Here is a 22,563-nt window from a genome sequence, read left to right on the forward strand (position 1 = left end):
AATTTTTTTTTTTTTTCCTTCCTCCAAATGTGTAAAGGTTGACGGGTCGGGGCAAGGAAGCGTCGAAGGTGAATTTTATCAACCCGCCTGCAAGTAAATGGCCGCTTGAGCCGCCCAACTCGCTAAACAGGATGCATTCGCGTTTGTATTTCTTGCCCACGTTAATTAAGCACATCCTCAGAGCCTCGCAGGCCTGCCATTCCATCTCTAAATATTTAAATGTTACTCTCGTTCTCTCTCTCTCTCTCTCTCCATTTCCTGACAGGATATGGTTGTAATTAAAGATCAAGCCCTTGAGTTCCTCAGGTTATATCTGTTTGGCAGTATGCCGTCGTTTTGAGCGCCAATCCGATACGAACTTGGAGTACTTATACGCCGTATGATGGAAATAAACAGAGTCATCGCCTGTTACGCGTACCGGTTCGTATTGGATTGCTTCATTAACAAAAGACTAACGCAGTTGCGTCAGTGCGAGATCGCGATAGTTGGACGTTGCGGCCATGGCAGCTAAGTATGCCAATGCCAGTCCTTCATGCATAGAAGTTATGACCCGCCTAGGTCAAGTGATCGTTAAAACACGCGCAGACAAACACTTACACACACACTCACAAACACACACATATGCACGCACACACGCTCACACACACGCATACCCGCACGTATATATGTACATAAAACAAAGTAGTTTGTCAGATTATACAGATATAAACCTCTCGGGCAGGCTCCATGCATAAGGAGATATCCTTGGAGTGACCTTCCTACAAAGTCAAGTTGCCGAACACTGCATGCTGGCACTGTAAATGATCGAGGCTATAGACTAAAGAAGGAATATAGTGCAGCGCGGTGCACGGAGTCGCAATCAGGGCGTGCATCTAAGATAACGAGGCGTGATAACTGCGGCGCTCAATGCGTGCCAAGTTCAAAGTTTCATTTAGGATCTGATATCGCCCGATCGACGTCGATAATATGTAATCGGTCTTGATTTCATAACGGCACTTGCTATATATATATATATATATATATATATATATATATATATATATATATATATATATATATATATATATATATATATATATATATATATATATGCAGTTTCCGGGTGTCCTAAAGTGTTGTGCCGGTACACTGCTGCGCACATCTGGACGTCGACATAAAAGGCGGGACAACGTCTCCTCCATTGACGTCTCTGTGCCTCTTGTCCCGCAAGTGCGCATGATGCCCGTATATATATATATATATATATATATATATATATATACAATATTAATGAGAACTAACAGACAATAATGCCAAGGAAAGTATAGGGGATGTTTTATTAATAAATGTAAGGTAATTGTGAAGAAAGAAAAGTGGACGAAAAGACAGCTTGCCGCGGGCTTCACAATTACCTTACATTTATTACTAAAACCCCTATACTTTCCTTGGCATAATTTATTGTCTGTTAGTTCTCATTAATATTGTGTATAACAAAGAAAACGAGCCCTTGAAATTAACACTTCTTTCCTTCATACATACATATATATATATATATATATATATATATATATATATATATATATATATATATATATATATATATATATATATATATATATATATATATATATATATATATATGTGTGTGTGTGTGTGTGTGTGTGTGTGTGTGTGTGTGTGTGTGTGTGTGTGTGTGTGGTGTGTGTGTGTGTGTGTTTGCAGAAATTGCGCGGCAAATCCCTTATATGACCTTAGCGGGATGCTGCAGCTCTTGTTTTGCACTAAATGCAGTCTTCCGAGTTTGCGGCAAAAATTGGTGGTGCCGGATCGGCTCCGTGGGGAGTCGGAGAAGAATAAGGTTGTCATAGGTTGTATCGTTATATTTTATGACAACGAGGACGATGACCACAACAGCTACAACTACTGCTATACTATACAACAAAATTGATATCATCGGTGTATATGTTGGTCAGGCCTCCTCTAATACTACCAGTAACGGTAGGAAAAACCACACATTCGCGTAGAAATTCACGTGTGACGAACATAAAGGCGGCTTTCATTCTCATACATTGCCTTAAATTCTCAATAGCGCAGTGCGAGCATTCGAAAATATCTATTAACGAGCGACAGTTCGAAATATTGCATCATATGTAGGCGCTATATAATAAAAGAATTAGAATATAATTTTTCGATATTTTCCGAATCATTCACTCGGCGCATAGCCTCGAAATTTAAACAGCAGTGAGACAGCTTTCGTTGCTTCTACCATGAATATATTGTAAGCTAATAGCACTCTGCGTCGTCACACATTGCCCAGTAAACTCGCTCTTACTGGCTCCGCAAGGTTATATTTATAAAAATAAACATTTGGCGAATGGCATTGTTTGGTGCTATTTATAAAGGCGACACCTGTGTTCTCTCATGGTAATAAATCGGAATACCATTGCTACATATCTGATACAATAGTTGCACCATATGCTATTCGGCTATAGAAAGAATACTGATTTCTCTCTCTCTCTCTCGCTCTCACTCTCTTTGTCATCGTCGCATACGACACGCATGTTTGGTATGGCCGCGAAGGTAAGCTGATATTTGTCGTCTGCCCCCTGATATTGTGGATATCAGGATTACAAAGCTGTCTTATGTTAGCAGCGAGAATGGCTAATGTACATTATTTGCCAACTATAGAAGAAAAAAAAATATTCCATTCCATTCGGCCCCGGTGTGTACTATTCGCATACCCGTTCACTTAATCCCTTTGTTTGTTGGGTGTTGCGGTAGGCTTCGTGTATGTTCCGAACCTGTCCTGTGGGGCATCGGTGAATTAGTTCATTCATCATACCCATCTGCTATGGGCGCACTGCAGAGAAAGCATCTCCGTTACTCAATCAATAACCTCTTTCTTTCCGAAGCTGTTGTGTCAGCGACGGTCCCGTTGCTCATTCGACACCAAAAGCGTAAGCGTGCGCACAGGGGGGCCGGGGTGGCAGCCTCCCCCCCCCCCCAAACCTCATCTTTGCACTGAATTCTGATCGCAGTGTCCAGTTTGGTCACGTCGTCATGACCAAGCAGTGATTATGACACGTTCTAAGTGTGATAATAACAATAATAAAGTTGTGGTGTTCATTTACACAAGCTATTTTTATCAAGACATGGTGTGATGGGGCCACGCTTACAAAGGAACACTGAGTTTGCGCAAGTGATGCATTTTTATTATAACCGGCCAGTGATCCGCATCCTTCTTAATCATTACATATTATATTTAGTTGTAAATAAAAGAAACACGGCGTATTGCTTGTTTGAGAATAGAGTAAGAAGGAACTTTAATATCTATAGGGAACCGTGTCTTGTACCATTGCTAAATTCAGCAAGGTGAAAACGGTGTTACCTTATCAAGCTCAACTTGTCACCACTTTTTGCTGCCTCCTCTTTTTAAAGCGTGTAATGGATGCGAAGGCTACGTCTGGAAGTTTTCTAAGAGGTGCCATCTAGCACTGGGATGGCCAAGGAGTGGGGGAGGGGGGGAATTCAGCCCCCCCCCCCCACCCTCTTAGAAATTTTGCAAATTTGCTTGTGTGTATATATACACGCACACATACAAACACACGCACGAACGTAGGTATAACATGGTTGAACCCCCCACCCACACCGAAAAAAAAAACAAAAAATTACACTATCTGCAGCGCGGTGGACGGCCGCGCTGCGCAGCTCAAACCTGCAAGATCAATTGTGGGCCATCCAGCAAGCCCGTGAGGCGGCGAGGAGACAAGGTCTCCGGTCCTCCTCGGGGGCGGCCTAGGCCCAAGCCACGAATTTGCCGGAGTTCTTCATAAAGTTGCTACCACCACCACTATCTCCCACTAAAGGTAACCATGTGGGGATGCGAAGCAGCGCATGTGTCGACTTAAAGTTCCGTTCATCACGGGCACATTGCTCGATGTTAACGCGCCCTTGATAGGGGAGCACATCACGAATTCACTCTAGTTGCTGTTGCTGTTACTCGTCCCGAACTCTTGTTGGAGCATGGCACGCGGGTTCATCGCCACGCCACGCGGGAGCACGTGGGTTTATCGCGCGTCTGCAGAATATCGTTCCCCGACGTCATCACGTGATTTCTGTGAGAGTGTGAAAGGGAGAGGCCACAGCGTCTTACCCAGCCCCTTACTCAGGCTCGAACGCGCTAGCGCGTGCCAGCGCGTTATGACTGGGATACAACAAGTTAGTTCATCGCGCGTCTGTAGAATCTCGTTCCCCGATGCCGTCACATGATTGCTGAGAGAGTGTAAGGGGGAGAGGCCACAGCGTCTTGCCCAGCCCCTTACACAGGCCCGAATGCGCTAGCGCGTGCCAGCACACATGGTTCCCGAGCGGACGGTCGCCAGTGGAAGGACGGACACAGCCCCGAGCAAAAGCTGCTTCGCATCTAAAAATGTCTGGCTAGGCCCCTACCGTCTAGTTTTCTTTTGCCTTCATCTTTGTGGAACTCTTTTGCCTTCTTGGGCCGCTCTGGTGGGACTTGCCTCAGGAAGTACGTATGGACAACTGTTGAGGCTAGGACGTCAAATAAATGCATGCAGACCTGTTCGACGCAGGGGCAGCCGCAACAAGTTCGCGAATTCAATGACCGTTATCCAGTATGTAAATTCACCTGAAGCAATTGGTTGTAGTTTGGGCTCACTGGGTATCGTCTACTAATATCCTTAGTATCGGGACAGAGCCATGAAAGGTGACGAATGTCCGCCGTAGACGCAGGCGATGGGCACTCGGGAGACGTTGCAGGGGTGTAACTTGCAGATCCACGGTTACACGTGACAGCAGGTGCCATAACGGGCCACTGAATCCCGAAGCTTCCGCTGACAAATTTCCTCCTCAATCCGAATAAGGTTGCGGGCAGGGGCGTAGCCAGGGGGGGGGGGGGGGGTTGGGGGGGGTTGAGCTTCCCCCCCCCGAAATTTTTCAGTTTTGCCTGCATATATACACACGCACACATACAAACACACGCACGAACATACATAAAGTATGGTTGAACCCCCCCCCCCCCCCGAAAAAAATTTCTGGCTACGCCCCTGGTTGCGAGGAAGGGCGCAGGCAGACGGGATTATAATTTGCGCATGTTTTTCGTCGGAGGGCGAACTTCCGGTCTTGGAAAAGATCCCAGGGTAGGTGCAATGAAGGAGATGAAGCAAGTTATTGACCCATTTAAGACTGCCAACAAGTCATCATCGTCATAATCATCATCAGCCTGTCTTATGTCCACCAACCCTGTGCTGCGCGAGTTCATTTCATTTTATGCCTGAAATTTCCTTAATTTAGTCGCTCCAGCTCCATCCACGTATTGTAACATTGTTTGCCTATTCAGAAGTCAACATAATATAGTTCTAAAAAAAAGAAAGAAAACAGAGGTAACCAGCTATTCTCTTGGTAAAAAAATAAATAAACGCCATCCATTTGGGACGTAAATCACCAACAATTATAATATTACCTGGGGTTTTACGACCCAAAACCACGATATGATTATGAGAGACGCCGTAGTGGAGGGCTCCAGAAATTTCGACCACCTGGAGTTCTTTAACGTGCACCTAAATCTAAGCACACGGCCTCAAACATTTTCGCCTCCATCGAAAACACAGCCGCCGCGGCCGGGATTCGATCCCGCGACCTTCGGGTCAGCAGTCGAGCGCCATAACCATTAGACCACCATGGCAAAGCTCCCCAGCAATTATTACCTTTAAGTGTCGTTCACGGCCAGAAGTCAGCTCTCGTACTCAGGTTAAGATCTCCAGTCTTTCGGAACAGACACTGCGTAATTTTCGCTGCTTCGAAGGCGCAGAATTTACGCTCATGATGCAAGCACGTAACCACTGACGTTCATTTTTCGCTCTATAGTTGAGTGATCGGTATAACTGGAGGGATGAATTACTTCGCGTTTTTATGGGCACAAGATAGAAATTAGTAGAAAATTGCGTGAGAGTTTTGGTGACTGACGAAAAATATGTAGTATCTTCGAAGTTGCTGAATTTACGCTTATAAAATCCAAAATAATAATAATAATAATAATAATAATAATAATAATAATAATAATAATAATAATAATAATAATAATAATAATAATAATAATAATAATAATAATAATAATAATAATAATAATCGCGGTACGATGTCCATAAGGCCGGCCAATGATGGCCTTTCTTAGGTGCGGAGCGGCAACCGGCTCAGTGTCTAAAAAACCGGCTGGGCCGGTCTAAAACCGGGCAGGTGGCAACCCTACCAGCGGCGCTATCCGAAGTGATCCTATGGCAGCGTGGCCTGGGAACTGCTGACCACCCCTGTACATGGGCTGAACATGTTTCCCTTCTCCGTTGCAGTGCACTATGGGTTCAGGAAAGCAGGGGAGTGCGTACATCAATCTGGCCAGAAAGAGAGGAGAACAGGAAAAGTAAGAGTGCGAAATATTCAAAACAGAGAGAAAAGGATGGGGTTCGAGATGCGATTTCCAGTTGAATAGCTGAAGGTCCCGCGACCTCTACTCACGCCTCTGTGGGAGAATAAATTGACCAAATTTCAATTACACATTGCTCTGAAACAGAGATAGGATGGCCTAGTGTGGGTGGAACCGGGATTTTTTATTTAGGCGCTGAGGAACAAAAGGTTTTTTTTTTTTTTTTTCAAAGTATGCTCGCTCGTTCTCAGTTTCCCCGTGTAGACATAGTCCGCGAATCAAACCGTATCTAATGCTAATTCATGGACAGACTCGTAGAAAAGTCATACTGCAATTATGCCTTAAAACTTCTGATTTGCCTTAACAAAGCTGCAGAATCACTTGAAAATGTCACACCGTTCTATGGAACTCTAATGTGTGTTCAAAATCCGCGCGCAAATTTAGAGGTGCCAAGATGGCGGAGATCACAAGCTTACGCACAGATACGCCAAGAAGCAATAAGTTATACATTTTATTGAGCCATGATTTGGCAAAACATAAAAGTTCGGAGGAAGTGTATGCCGTATAAAGCTGCTTGATTAAACCGACCTTGAATGTTTTGTTATTGTTGAGTACCAAACTTCCTCGCGCATTGAGCGGCTGAAACACTTCCAAACATATGACGAGGTAAACAGATACACGTTGGCTGCAGAGATGTGACTGCTTAAATGCAGTTGCTACGAAATATGTCACTCGGATAATGCAGATGGAAACGGACGAATACGAGTTCCACTACGTTAAAAAGGTAAGCATCTCAAGCTTCGATTGTTCTAAATGTGACTTCGACAACCATCTTTTTTATATATGTTATGGTACACCTTCGGTTCATCAACGTTGTTCGCACGAATAGTTCTTTTCTGTCTTCCTTGCACAACTGAGCGCTTCCAAGCACTGAATACTGCGGCTCATTCACGTTTCGTTATCGAGTCACTCTATTGATGAAATTTGCGGTCATTTTTTTATCTCCAGCAGCTGTGAAAGGACGTTGTCATGTTGTCATAGTAGAATGGCGGATCTCCTTGCAAAGCGTGTCGTGACATGCTCGCGCTGCCATTTTGAATGACCACTCGATATTTTCTGGTCTGAAAAATCAGCCGTGCGTGCTACACATTTCAGGTTTTCGTTTGTCCCGTGTTATGCTGTTCTCTGTGAGATGTATGCATGTGCCCTCGTGGATCGTGAACTTTCGCGCGCGTCCCTAGATCCGTTTTTTTTCTTGGCCATCTCGCGTTACGCCAAATTATTGCCCACATACACCCGCGTTTACGTTGGCTATTTTATTTTACCGCGACAGGGGTTGCATATGGACGCATTTGGTCGGTGTCAATCGTACATTCTTGTTATGCAATCCATTCAAAAGGCCTTGTTTTTCTCTGTCGAATCCGACTCCCACGTTTCTCTAGCGCCTAGGTACTTTGTTGCGGATCCGGTCGATCCGGTTGCGCCGTGCTGTGTTACGTACTAGAGTGCGTGTGGAGGTCGTGGTGGTGTTGAGAGACCGCGTGCACTCTTCTCAAGCCTTCCCGAACAAAGTTCTTATCGTCATCACTTTCTATCGAAAGTGGTTGCTGTATTCCCTGTCTCCGTTTACCTTTACACGTTAGATAGAGCCCGTGGCGTTATTTTGCTTTTGCAAAAGACAGCGTCACAGCTGCCCCCAGCTGTTCAGAATACCGCTGGTAGAGTTCCACGTATCGCGCAGCTGTCTTAGCTGAGCTTAGCTTAGCTTAGCTTAGTTTTCCGTCGAGTCACGAGAAGCAACTAGGCACCTGGTGACAAGAGCCTGACGTCGAAGTCGTATTTATCCCTAGTGGCAACTGCCTCTCTCCCCTCTCTTCTCTACCACCACTCCGTGACGGTCAGCTGCAAGTAAGTTCATGCGCGGCGCTCACCGCTGTCCTTTGACGTCGTGATCAGCACAGTTGTACTACTACCGCTATCTTTAGGGCGAACAGACGGCTCACAGGGCAACGTCCTCGAACGAAAGAGGTTCGACACTGAAACAACCGAAACACGTATGTATAGCGTATCGCAATGCACCCAGCGACGCGGCTTTCCTTGCTTCTCGATCCCCGAGACGCCGCTTGTGCTTGTTTTTGCGGTTTCGTTCTACGACGCATGTCGCCAAAACCACCGCGCGAGGTCGTAGGTTCGACGCCGACGGCAGTTCTGTTGGTATACTGTGCTCGATCGCTGGCCTTTGTGGGGTGTACGCCAGCCGGTTGTGTACTACAGCCGGTGACTTTATAATCCGAAGTAAACGATGACGCGCCGTCTCGCATCTGCGTCATACGGTCATACTGCGCGTGGCGCTGCGTAGGCTCCGCTGCCGTAGGTAGTTCAGTGGGCAGATCGGCTAGTGCTGTCGAAGGTCCAACTCCGGCTTATTCTAGCTGCTTCGTCGTCACGTTGCGATAGGCGACTATTAAGTTTCGTACCGATCGATCTCGTGATGATCGGAACACGTTCACATGTAAAAAATCTGCTGCGTATTTGCCTGTTTGTCAAACGCGGTTTTTTTCAGCGGACGCCTATTGTTTATCCCCTGTAAAAACCTTCATTGTCAACGTTCCCAGTTGCTTGTCACAATATCCGATGTGCTTCGAGTAAATTTCTGGCTTTATAAATGTAGCGCATATTTTGTGAGCTGCTTAATCTCTTCGCGACCCAGGGAACTAATTGGCTTATCAGACTCTCAGTGGTGAGATAAAGTGTGCACTTTTGCAGCTAGAATAACTGCAATGATCCTTACTGGAAATACATCAGAAGCTACTGACTTGAAGCCCATATAACCTGGAAACTTGCATTTTCTCTGTGTGTGTTGTGCTGAGATTTTTCAACAAATTTCATAAGGCTATACGAACTGTAGAAAGCAGGGACTATTAAGAAAGCAACTGTATGAATCACCTTCTCGCAGATATGTTTGTGTTGAAACACTTTATTTTCTTTACATACATAACTTATGTCCATGATGCCCTAGCCATACCACAGCACATGTCAGAACTTCCTAATTGCCCCTGCAGTGATCTGTTTAATGTGTTGCATGAAGTGGACTGCTCTAGCTTCATCCTGTTCATCTTAAATGAAGGTCGTCTTTAGTAAATCGAATTTCTGGACATAAAAAATAAATACGTAATGATTCTTGCCAACATGAGTGTGCAAAAGATGTATGCTTATTACAAACATATGACAGTATAATGAAAAGTATTTTCATGTAGGGTGAATATACCTTAATTATAATCAAGTTAGTTACTAACTACATTACTCGCGTTTCATCCCTGATGCATGTTGTCATACTTGAAAACATGAATGTTACTGCAAACATTTTTCGCTTTGTAGTATTCAACATCGGGGTCCCTTCGGTGCAATTTGCTTGTCTGTATAACCGAAGGTTTCGGGATCGAATCCCAGCCGCGGCAGTCACATTTTGATGGAGGTGAAATAAATTCTACGGGCTTGTGTACTTCGATCTAGATGCACGTTGCAGAACCGTATGTTGTCAAAATTTCCGGAGCCTTCTTGGCGTCTCTCATAATCATATAGTGCTTTTGGGATGTACAACCCCAACAACTAAGTATTGTTTGTCTGTACAAGACATTAACAGCACGAAAAAAAAACTAGATGAAGGACTAAGCGAGGGGCCACAGACAGGCGCTTGTCTATGTTGACGTCTTGTGCAATGTAGTGCAAACCTTCTCATTAATTGTTTGCCAGCACACTTCACAGATAACATCAAGTATGGCTTCCTTGACATTAGCTGAGAAAGAGATAGTTTTTGAGTGCCCAGTAATTTGTAAAGCCTTGTGTCATGTGCTTCAGCGTATCTATCTGATGCTCCCCTTGTTTTTTGGATAAACAAGTTGAAAGTTGCGCTGTGTGTGTCCCGTCCCATCTCTGTCCATGTCTTCAAAGCGCATCCACATTGACGTCATTAATTGTTTGTGTTTGTCACATGCAGGAGAGTGCAGAGGAGGAGGGCCGCGGCGGAAGACGGGGTCGGCGCAGTTCGGGCAGCTCCGTTGGCACTTCGGCGTCAGGCGGAGGAGGGCGCAGCAGCAGCGGCGGCAGTGGCAGTGGAAGCAAGCGGTGTGATATGCGAGCCAAGCTAGAGCGCAGCCGACAGAGTGCGCGCGAGTGCCGGGCACGCAAGAAGCTGCGCTACCAGTACCTTGAGGAATTGGTGGCCGATCGAGAGAAGGCCGTGCTGGTGCTGCGCCACGAGCTCGACATGGTGAGTGGTGGCCACCCCGGGTAACACACATTCTGGCTTGCCACAACAAATAATTGCCCCTTGGAATGATCAGATATACAGCTGAACCTTGTTATAACAAACACTGATATAACACATTATCAGTTATAGCAAACTAAATAGGAATTTTGGTTGGTCACACTGGCTTTCTGGCCACATTTATGGCCTCTCGTGTAATGTCCCTTGGGACCCTTGAGGTATCAATAAGTGAATAAAAAATAAACAAATTTAAACTCTTTATACAGGGTGCCTCAGCTAACTTGCATCTAGTCTAAAAGAAACAAACATATGCGCTGCGTGTGTTGAATTGGCGCAGCGTTTTTCTGACCTGTATGTAGTACGTCAGGATATTCTTCCTATCCACAAAGCTGGGTAATGAACAAAGATTGCCTAGTGACCTTTTTAGTTCGTTACTCTGGCAAAAAATCTTTAATACAAAAGTTGCGGCACTTGTTCTGAAACGTCGGAATATTTCATCCATGCTGAGATAAGCGCCAATCCAATAAGCGTGGTGATTAACAAAGATTGCTTGATTAACCTTTAATATAGTAACTCTAACAAAAAATATTGAATGGGAAAGTTGTAACATTTGTTCAGCAACATCAAATAATTTTGTCTGTGCTAAGATAGCTGCCCTGTTTAATTTTCTTTTTCAGCTTTTCTTTAGAGTGCGCGAAACTATAAAAATATACTTCGTGCAAGTTAACTGAAACACCCTGTATAATGAAACCGAAAAAAAGGAGAGCCACTGCAATATCTCCTGTTGCAAAGAAACATTTGGCTCTCATGAGGCTCAAAACGCGAAAGGTAGCATAAAAAGCACTATAACTATCGAAAGACCATTCACAAGAACATTCTTTTTAATTGTTTGAAAAAAAGTCCGTAAATTTTGATCATCCAGCATACAAAAAAAAGTGCACTTAATTGATTTCGCCATTTAAATTGAAGTTTGAAATGCCACAAGGATACAGGTAAGGATTACTTTGTTAATAGTGGGCTTGAAGCCCAGGTATCCAATTTGTCAGAGCAGATTTTTATCGCTATTGTTAGAATGGATATCACATATAACTAGAGCTGTGCGAATAGCAAAATTTTGGGTGCGAATCGAATAATTTTTGAATAATTTTCGAATATTTCACAAACATTTTTTGGATAATTCGAAGTGAAATTACAGAAAAAGTTGCAGAGAATCCCTAAGTATGTTCTTGTGAGATAGCATCATGAAAGTGTTTCTTTTCGCTAGGTTGATGAAGCGCTGGTGGGGTCATATTTAATAGTTCTCTTTCTTATCAAGAATGAGGCAATGTAGAGGCCGTATTGTATTTATGTACATGATTTGGTGCAACCAAAGTGTTGCCGACAACACTTTACACGTGATAGGCAGAGATGCCATTTCCTCAGCCTCTCCTCCTCTTTCAACTTCTGTGGAAGCCCAACTGATGTGGCAGAGAAGGGTGTGCTCCCTTCAAGTCCGGAGTTCCAAATCTGCCTTGTAGACGTCGATATATAAGAACATCTGAAATTTTGGATGATAAAAAGCTTCGGCGTCCGATTTTTCGGACTTCCTGCCCAAATTCCAGGTCCAATACAGCATTAATTGAGCCCCCAACTCTGCCACATGTTTTATCTCCATATTGGAACCAGCGTTTTCTTGAGTTAATACATTTGCGACCGTAGCGGAGCTTGAAAGGCAGCTTTGCCGCAATACGGGGTTGTGATGAGGTGAAGCATATTGAAAATCTAGGGACCACTTTCAATCTGACGTTGACTGTCTTTTGCCTAAGTTCGACCGTAGCGGAGCTTGAAAGGCAGCTTTGCCGCAATACGGGGGTGTGATGAGGTGAAGCATATTGAAAATCTAGGGACCACTTTCAAGCGGACTTTGTCTCTTGGCGAAGTTCGACCGTAACGGAGTTTGAAAGGCAGCTTTGCCGCAATACGAGAGTGTAATGAGGTGAAGCATATTGAAAATTTGAAGGGATCACTTTCAACCATACGTTGACTGCATTTGTCTTTGGGAAGTTCAAATAGTAAAATTTCAGTGCGAATCGAATCGAATAGCAAACACTATTCGAAAAATATTCGAAATTTCGAATATTCGCACACCCCTACATATAACAAACTAATTTATGGTCCCGATGCTACTTTGTAATAGCAAGGTTCGTCTGTATACAAGGACATTGTTGGGAAGCAGTGTGTCAATGATGATCTTTCAAACTGAATTGAATATAAACAGAATAGTGCCAGTAGTGAATACTGTCTAATAGTTCTTCAGTATTAAGTTTTAACCCTTTCCCTCCCGTTGACAAGTACAGTCATGAGATTTTGTACCAAAATGTCTGATGACGACTGTACTCGTCGTCAACAAAAATTGGCCCCACATGTAACCAATGACAACTATACTCATCGTAGTTGTGTTTCTTCACACTAGATGGCCACACTTGTCCATGTTCTCTCGGCTTTCATTGTATTGCTATGCGGTGAAGCCATCTTCGGGGTTCCTTACACAATTATTGAAATAAAGGAACCCCACTGAATTGAAATAATGGTAACATTTTATTCAGAAAAAAGAAAGCTCTACATGTCGAGCTAAAAATATATCTCCAGTAAATTTGGTACAATTTCCTCCTTTTTTCACGATAGGGCAAGGGTTAAACATAAATTTTTGAAAGTAATATAATATGATGCTCACAGCCTAGAAATCGTGTAGCATCGAAATTCAAACGGAATGTCAGGAACAAACAAGCAAATTCACAGTGTGTGCGAAATTTGTTAGTGTGAAAGATCATTCTCTAGTCACTAAAGTTTGGCTCCTAATGTGCTGCTGTACTATGTGAGCTGTCATGTTTTACGGCTATAGTATGCCTCTGGGGGTTAAATGTATCATACTTTTGCACCAGCTTGGTGCATTTGATTCTGTGAATTATTAATAAACTATATGAGAAATATCTGTATTTACAAGTAAAAACACTTTGATTCAATATAAAAAAATATTAGAATATTTGCACACTTTTAGTATGGAGAAACACTAAATTTAGGATCATAAACTAGTCTTTCTGAACACTGCCTTCATTAATTTTGGGCTAATAAATTGCTTGTAGGAGAGGAAAACAAGGCCATACTTCCATTCATTGAATTTTTACTGGAAGTTGGTGAGGCAACTGTATTGGTGTGGTGTCGTGGATTTCCAACTACATTTGCCTATTTTACCGCTTCTTTGCTATTACGGGTATACTTAAGTTTGCCAAGTGTGATCTATTTTTCATTCAATGTTTAGCCCTCAAAAAAAAAAATCCAGCCAGCTCCACTTCACGAACACTGTCGAAACAGCGAAGCTTACGCCCGTCCTTCATCAGGCTATGTCGTACTTCTATATTTGTCAAGTCTTTCGTTCGTTGGTGCTTAGCTTCGGCTGCTCTTGCACGAACATCGCGGTTGGCTCGGCGATGACATGGCAGTTCTCGCGTCAGCTCTCGCTGATGCTCACGTCGGGCTGCTTCTTAATCGGAAGAATGTGAAATGTTCGCCATCTTGAAAGCACAGACTTCTGAACACTGACACTGACACGCTATTTTACACTACACTGCACTGCACTGTCACCCCATCTTGGCGCATTTCTTGTAGGCTCACCCCTTGACATCCTCCGCCCTTGCCCTCACCTCTCTCAGCACACGCAGCCCTCACCTTCCTACCGAGCCTCACTCTCGCCGCACTGCAAGGCCACGTGATCACCGCTACCACAACCCCGGACACGAAAGCCTCGACTGAAAACAGCTTCGCTGTTAAAAAGAGTGTTCCACACTCGCTATCATGCCTGCGAGCGGCGTTGACTAACACGCCCTGGTTTGCGTGCACACAAATATCCGATAAAGTGAACGAGGGAACGAGCACCGCAGTAGCTCTATTGGTAGAGCATCGGGCACGTTATCCGAAGGCTGCAGGTTCGGTCCCTGCCGGTGGCAAGTTGTCTTTTTGTCCACTTTACTTTCTTCACATCTGTATCATAATTACTGCTATACACTTAAAACAGTACAATTAACGTCCGCTATATGTTCCTTGGCTTCATTATCTTTTGGTTTCACGAAGGTTAAAACAAAAGTTTGAATGCGAAATAACTTGTGAGACAGATTTATGTGAACACGTGTATATCACCTATGAAATAATGACGGCAAATACAGTAAAACCTGGTCAATTCGACCCTCGTTAGTTAGGATGATTCGGACGTGTTCCCTGGTACCGGCCACCACGTGCATTGTTTAATGGCATCGCACTCTCGTTAAGGGGAGATGCTACTTGAAGACACTTTTTTTTTTTAATATTCACCCTAGAGCAATGAAACTTGAGCTGCTTATAGAACTTTTTACGCTGATTTCAAATATATAATTAGTTTTCTTGCAAGTTGCATACTTTTAGTTCTGCAACATGACAAAGTGAAAAACTTAAGCCTTTTGCCCCCCCTCTTTTCAGACCTAAACTTCAATAATTTTTTACAATTGATAGTTCATAATGTTTCAAATAAAGTGTGGAATGCAAATAACTAATTAGGAAGTCCATACAAAATATGTACTAGACGTGAAAAATTTTAACGTGGGAAGTTCATATTTCTCCTACCCTAGTAAAAGTTTACATAACTTTTTTTTATTACATAATAAGAATATTGAAACTTAAACAAGATAATTGCATTTCTCGTACTTTGGAAAAAAGTTGGGAAAAATTTCATGCAGATCTGAGCACCAGAAGTACCCGAAAAAGGAGGGGCACATTGACAAAAATTGCAAAATTTGTGTTTTGAGAAAAACGAGTTTTAAAGTCAAAATTGCATGTTTATTTATCAATGATGTCATTGAATGTGACGAAATTTGTACACAATAAAGAACAATCCTCCTTGTAGTGGCCACTGCGCCAGCACCATTGGTTTGGCCCTCACGGCTCTTTCGAGCTGACTCCTCGACAAGAGATTTTTTCTTCAGCGCACGCCGACGAGCCCTTGCTTCTCCTGTTAGTTTTTGAGACATTTTTTTCTGGCGTGTGCTGTCCCGTGATGTGCCAAGAGCAATCAGATCATGAGGCGGGAGCACGCCAAGCTCTTCCAGAACACGTTCAAAACTGGAGTGCCCTTGATTAAACCAGAGAACAGCCATGGCAGTGGCCATTTCGACAACATGTCTTGAGGCAAATCGTGTCTTTGACCAGAGGGGCCAAATTTTAGTGTTTAGCGGCTCGGCTGCATTCTGAGTTTTGCCTTGAAAGGGGTACTGACACAAAATTTCGCGTCCGAGATAGCCTGCTGGATCGATTCCCGTGTACGTGCGTGTACCATCTGCAAAATATCGACAGCAAATAAAGCTTGGAAGGTATTTTATATGAATATTGAAGTTTGCGAGCGCGATCCAGCATTATAGGCCGCACCTGATGCATTGACACCCTCGGAGGTGACCCGAGGTGACCCCCCACTTCCTACGTAACCGATGCAGCCGGTACAAGTTATGATGACGTCGTAGCCGCCATTTCTGTTTTGACACGCTTCCCGACGAATCGCTCCTCGCCAGCGGGTCAAACCTGAAGTGATTCGCCACGTCGAAAATTTCTTCCATCCCTGCCGCAAGAAAATCATCGCCATCAGACGACGATGAGCCCGGCGACGACATACCGCGCGGAAATGCGTCGCTGTTCTGTGTGCTCACGTGACCGAGCGTATCACTCGCTAGATGGTGATAGTTGCACCCGGCGGCTTGTCGTTTTTGGAGCTCTGTCAAACCGAAACTGAGGCTGTGTCGGTAATGAGGAGCTTGTAATTAATTATCTGTAGCACGCTGCAGCAAACGATGTGCCGTGTTATGACTAACTGGCCCCCAGCAACACATTGCAGCAAAAAAACGCGGGGCGAAAATTTTTGTGTCGGGACTCCTTGAATACAGCGGGTCAGTAGCTCGTCACTGCCACTATGCCTTGCGGCAGCAGACAATCTTTTCGTGGTTTCAGTGTTCGGCTTTGATTTGCCCCGTTGTCCTCAAAATTTGTGTGCCGCGTGAAACTTCACAGGCCGCTGACCGCGCTTCCTACGGCTTTCTCCATCCATAACGGATAAGCACTCGAGAAAAGCGTTGTTCAGCTGGGCTGCTCAACGAGACGCGGATCCTGCAAGTAGGCTTCACAGCACACACAGGCGCGCAGCGGCCAATGGTGGCTCCCGATCCGTACCACGTGATTTAAAGCCAGTCGCGGTGCTCGAAAAAGGCGGCAAAAGCGTGCTTCTCTTTATTATTCCTTGCACTGCAGCAGCGCGGGAAACCATCGTTATTTGAAGAGTGAGGCTCGGCTCTTCGCCTCATGTGGTCGACAATGGCAAGCGGCGGCGCTTTATCAGCGGCAAGGTGCTCGAAGATGACACACTTTCGGCCTTTTGACAGCCACCTTGTGCTCTTTAGACGCAATTTTAAAACACTTCCAGTTGAGTCTCGACATAGATTTTTTTTTTTTTTTTTCAGAACAATAGAGGTACTAATCTTAACAAAACAGGTGAAAACAAAAAAATCGATAATATTTTAGAAAACTCGCGTTTTTCGACCCGCATCTCCCCTTAATTCGGTCATATTTGGCTGCAGCCCGGTTAATTCGGATAACCCCCGGTGCACGCCGAGTGCAAATCGATGAAAAAGAGTGAAAACGGCGTTCGCAGACAATCGGAACGATGCAGTGCTTTCTGCATCGCTATCTTCATCATTTAGTGACGACGCTTTTGTCCACATGCGGATCCGGCACTGTGCAGCTATGTTTTAACTTGATGAAATGTGCACACAATATCACAAAACTCAAAACATGGCAGAAGCTGTTGAAAATGAAGAGCTTTAAGCCGCGGCCGGTATGCTGGCATAAAACATTTTGCTACATCGTGATGAACGAACAATCAGTTGCTGGCCACTTTACCTGCAAAAGAACCATCGTCATGTATGCGTGGTGGTTGTGGCAGTACGTAATAAGGGAGGTCTGCAGAGCACGTTTCAGGCTAATTAAACATGGCAGTCCGGCACCATGGTCTCATTGAGAGTGAAGTCGCAGGATGACGAAAGTTGCAGCTTTTTCACTGCTCTTATGCAAAAGAAGTACAGGATTTACGTATTCATCAAGAAAATGAAAGTGTGTTGATTTAACAGACATTTGTTTATGTTTTTCTTGATACTTTCAATAATTTGGCATTCGGTTAATTCGGACATTGCTTTCGGTCCCGTGAACTCCGAATTAACGAGTTTCTACTGCACATCATATAACACATTTAAAGTCAATTTTAAAGTGTATACACACGTCTGAGCACTAAACCTCACGACATTTACAGAAACTTGGCTTTGATGTAAACAAGCAGCAACAATCTCATGAGTTTGTGTTGGCTGCCATGCTCCATGCATGCGCTGTCTGCCACAGTTGTCATTGTGGCACTCGCATGCATGCAGAAGCCGCACATGGCGTTTTATGTGGCAATTTGCCAGCTGTGTTTACAAAACTTGGTCCAACCTCTCTCCGCGCTCCCTGAAACCGAAACTTCATCTGGGCACTATGAAAACTTCTCCAAATCATTAACCATAGTGTGCTCAAGCAAAGAAGGCTTCCATCTGTGGTAATTGGGTCATTAGCGACTTAGTGCAACAGAAAATACGAGTTGCAAAATTTCTGTGTCAGTGCTTTTCTTTGGTTTAGACTAGTTGCACATACACAGTATGCACATTTAATGTCTTCCAATTTTTTGCTTGTGAGGAACAACAGCTGGACATTGTAAAAAAAATAAAATTGCCTTTTCAATGCTCGTTTCAGTACCGACAGTACTTCAAGGAGATGGACCAGGGCAACATTCCTGAGGCTGTGCTCGAAATCCTAGAGAAGGAGCAAGAAGAGCGCGAGCAGCAAATCCCTCAACAAGAGTGATGCAGCAAAGCCTTGTGGCAACAGGCTGGTGTGACAGTGTTGGTTTATTTGAGCGAATTGCAGCAGCACAGGGTGTGTGTGTCGGGGCAGAGGTGAGTTGCGGTTCATTACTGTCCCCTGGCGCGTCTTACTGGCATTGAATCTATTCGCCTGGAGTCTCATACCGATCAGTGCAATGGACGCGTAGAAAAGAAGGAAAAAAGCCAAGGATTATACACATCATTGCGCTGCCGGTATGGCAGCACCATTCCTTGTTTATCAAGTTGTTCTTTCCTTCGCAGGCTCTAGCACAATAGTATACCAACCCAACAAAAATGTTTGTCGCGCGTTTTTTCGTTTCTCTCCCTTTTTTGTTAAGCATTTAGTGCCCCGATTTGCCCAGTTCCAAAAACGCAATGTGGGTTTATTAGAATTCTTGTCTAGTGTGTGGTGATGCGACCACGAAGGCCTCATGGTGTGAAATTATGAAGATGACCTGTGAAGTTATGATAACTGCAAGTATTCATCGAAAAAAACGGAGTCGCTGGAAACTTCACTGTCGCAGGGTTCTGGCTGCGTTGCATTGTGCCTCTCAGGTTCGCAGTTCCACGAACATCTGAAAAGTATCGTTGATGGTTCACGTATAGCTGTCTGGAATACTGAAAAACACGGATGCCAACTATTTTAATGTGATTGTTGCAGATTTGAAGCTTACTTATTTGTGTTGCTGAGTTGGAAAAAAAAGAAAAGTCACGATGTCTTTTGTGCCTAATTCCTTAATGGCAAAGTCATGCTCCGCACTGCTTTTTTTTTCTGCTTTGCGCTTCATTACGGCTGGCAGCACATATTTTGTAACAACAAAAGGGGCTTGCACAGCAGTATTTTTTTAACTTAAGAGAAGACTATTTACTCATAGTCACGGCATCACATTTACTTTTGTTATACATTTTATACATTTTTTAGTTCATTACGGCATTCTGTTGTCTCCTTGGAACAATTTGGAACGGGCATGAATGTGTCTCATGTGATAATGTAAAACTGTTGTCATGTTGAAGTCACATGCACAGCGATGTGTGATAGTACCATGCCTTGAGAACCGGTGTATATGAACAGCGAATGTGATCACATGTTGTGCAGCGCATGACACCTCTGTTATTCTCACAAAACACAGTTGTTTTCATACGTCACGTTTTTGCAAGAATCGTGTTAGTTCTGCACTTGTAGTGTTGCATTGAAACTTGTTTGTAGTATTCAAGATTTTAGCGTTGCATTGTTATGTTTTGTTGACGCATGTGTTGCTTTCTTCGTTAATTCATTGGCCACAGCTCTCTAAAGAGGAGCTGTGATTTGTTACTGGTGATGTGTTTAGTAGGTTGTTATTTTGATGCAATTTGTTCGTGGAGTCTTGTAGTTACGCCGGCAGATTTATGGAGTTAATCGAGCAGTACCACGAGACAGGCACTGCTTGCTTTTCTTTTTCTTTGTTTCCGCTGGTGGCTTGACTTTACCACATAGCCTGTCAACGTTCTTGACGGTGGTGTGCGTAATTGTTTTCGTACAAGTCACAGTTTGCTTTGTGCCAGCAGTGTCGCAGATTATGCTTTGCTGCTCTTTATTTTCTGGGCTGGACGATTGCCAAGAGGCGTTATCATGAGGTTTTGTAAACCAAAGACAAATGTGTCGTACAAGTGGCACATAAAATTATGTAACACTTCCAGTGCAATGTTGTTATTTGGCACCTGTTGCTGCTGTTGCGTGAATGGAAAGATTTATTATGTTGGATTAAAACCTGAATGGAATACCACTTGTCTTCACGTCTTATTTTCATCTCTCTTGGACCCACCACTGTTCTGGACGAGTGCAGCTCGTCCGTGCCGGACTGTTCCCAAACTGTTTTGGACGAGTGTAGCGTGTCTACTTGAGATGTTATCTCCCCATGAGGGTCTTAAACAAGATACACTCGTTCGCAGGCTAGTTCGTATGTCCCTTCAGATGCCAGCACTGGCGTGGCAATTTATTTTTCTTTCAGTCACTGCTTGACTTCTCTGGCACAACTTGTGTTTCAAAAATGGTGTTCAAAGGAGCTGGCGTGTTGTTGTTGGTCCGTCATTGCAGAGAAGCTTTTCATCATTTTCAGAGGCCGATTTACTTAGATTTAGGTGCATGTTAAAGAACCCCAGGTGGTCGAAATTTCTGGAGCCCTCCACTATGGCGTCCCTCATAATCATATCGTGGTTGTGGGACGTTAAACCACAGATATTATTATTATTATTATTATTCATTTGCAGAATGACTCAAATTCTTGGAATGTTGAAAGCATTGTCCGAATGCTGAAAATTTCCAAACAGCGCTCTTTTTGTTTTTTAATTGTTGACTGCCAATAGGTAGCTCACCTTCTCCCATGAGCAATTAACAATAAACATTATTAGGCTAATTTGACTTGGCATGTGCTTGAATATTTTTTAAACAATATAAGCTGGCTCGTTAGAAAGATTAAATTCAATATCCCTTTAAAAAACATATTAGGGTGAAAATTTCTCAGAATATCAAGACAGCTAATGGGTTAATTTCATGACGTTAGTTTGTCAAATGCATAACCGGTTAATGCTGTTTGTTCCCAACTTTGCTAGCTCCATTCAACACACAAGATTGGGAACCATGGATGGGTCAAAAAGATTTTTCTAGGCATGAGCAACCAGTGCGAAATCTAATCCTGTGCTCATACACTTAGCTTCATATAAGGCTTTCTCATTCGAGAGCATGTGCACAAAGAAAGGGGGAAGTTGCTGCAATTAGGTCCTCCAAATTTCTGTCCTTGAGTGTATGTGCAGCCTGGCTTCTGATTTACACAATGTTTGCTGCTGATGTGGTTCCTTTGGAATGTACCAACTGATCATTTTAACTCTGGGTGGTCGTTTGTATTTTGTTGTACAGATTCAAGCAATTAAAAGCAGGGATGTGCGAATATTCAAGTTTTGAATTCGAATCTAATAATACCTGATCGAATAATTCGATACGACTTTCGAATAGCTAGTATTCGAAGTTATGAATAATTCGACAGGATGAATATCTAAAACGCGACAAAGGCCAATAGTGCAACTTGGTTAGGGTGGGGTGGCTAAATGTAACGCTAACGTCATTACAGTAGGCCTTTCGTTAAAACTTTCACCAATATCCTGGTTCATGGTTCACCGGCATCCTGGTTCAAAGGGAGCCCATGTTTATTTTAAAGAAGATTGTGTCCTTTCCGAACGTAAAAAAAAAACTTTGCAACTTCACTTCCGAAACTAAGGCGTGGACTTCTCGCGTAGTTTGGCCGTGCATGCCACAAGCACCGTACAAGGGCGTCCGCAGAAATTTTTCCAGGGGGGTGCATCCATGGGGGGGGGGGGGGGGGGGGGGATTCACTACCGTGACTTGACCGGCAAGGTTAGTCAATAATATGTAATAACGTGCAAAGTTGGCTGGCAATCCTGAAGGATATGCGGGCCTTTTGTGTGCTAATGAACGTGTGCAGCTTATTGCTACTGCATAGAAAGATATCCAAAATTCCAGGGGGGGCGGCCGCCCCCCCTTGCACCCCCCTCCGGATGCCCATGGCGCCGTAAAACGTCTCGACTGTGGTCCGCGATACCGTTGGTGATTGGCTTCACACGTGAAAATTTGTTCACTCTGTGCAGTCGCCACTGCTGCACGCACAACTCATTCAGAGTTCCGGCGCACAGTTAGAATGCTGCTGTGAACGGGCGCCCGATGATTTTGGAGCCGGAGCACTCATGACAACGAAGCACAGCATACAGTTGTAGATGAGCTGATTGGGCGACCATATAGGGCGAAAAAAAAACAAAAAAAAAAAATAGCTCTGTAGGCCCCTCTGCGAGCCACTAGGAGGTTAGGAGGCAGCTGCTGACTGGAATGGCGGGCTTCTGTCAACTACCTGTGACCCATAAAAGCTGAAAAA

At 43.9% G+C, this 22,563-nt stretch overlaps 1 protein-coding gene across 1 annotated transcript; it reads left to right on the forward strand.

The window, feature by feature from the left end:
- Positions 1 to 7,060: 7,060 nt before the first annotated feature.
- On the forward strand, positions 7,061 to 18,641 carry LOC119396610 (cAMP-responsive element-binding protein-like 2). The gene is made up of 3 exons (XM_037663895.2): positions 7,061 to 7,202; positions 10,416 to 10,688; positions 18,513 to 18,641. The coding sequence occupies exons 1-3, from the start codon at positions 7,158 to 7,160 to the stop codon at positions 18,621 to 18,623; spliced, it is 429 nt and encodes a 142-aa protein (XP_037519823.1). The 5' UTR covers positions 7,061 to 7,157; the 3' UTR covers positions 18,624 to 18,641.
- Positions 18,642 to 22,563: the final 3,922 nt, after the last annotated feature.

The sequence above is a fragment of the Rhipicephalus sanguineus genome, chromosome 6, assembly GCF_013339695.2.
Source record: "Rhipicephalus sanguineus isolate Rsan-2018 chromosome 6, BIME_Rsan_1.4, whole genome shotgun sequence".
Lineage (NCBI taxonomy): Eukaryota > Metazoa > Arthropoda > Arachnida > Ixodida > Ixodidae > Rhipicephalus > Rhipicephalus sanguineus.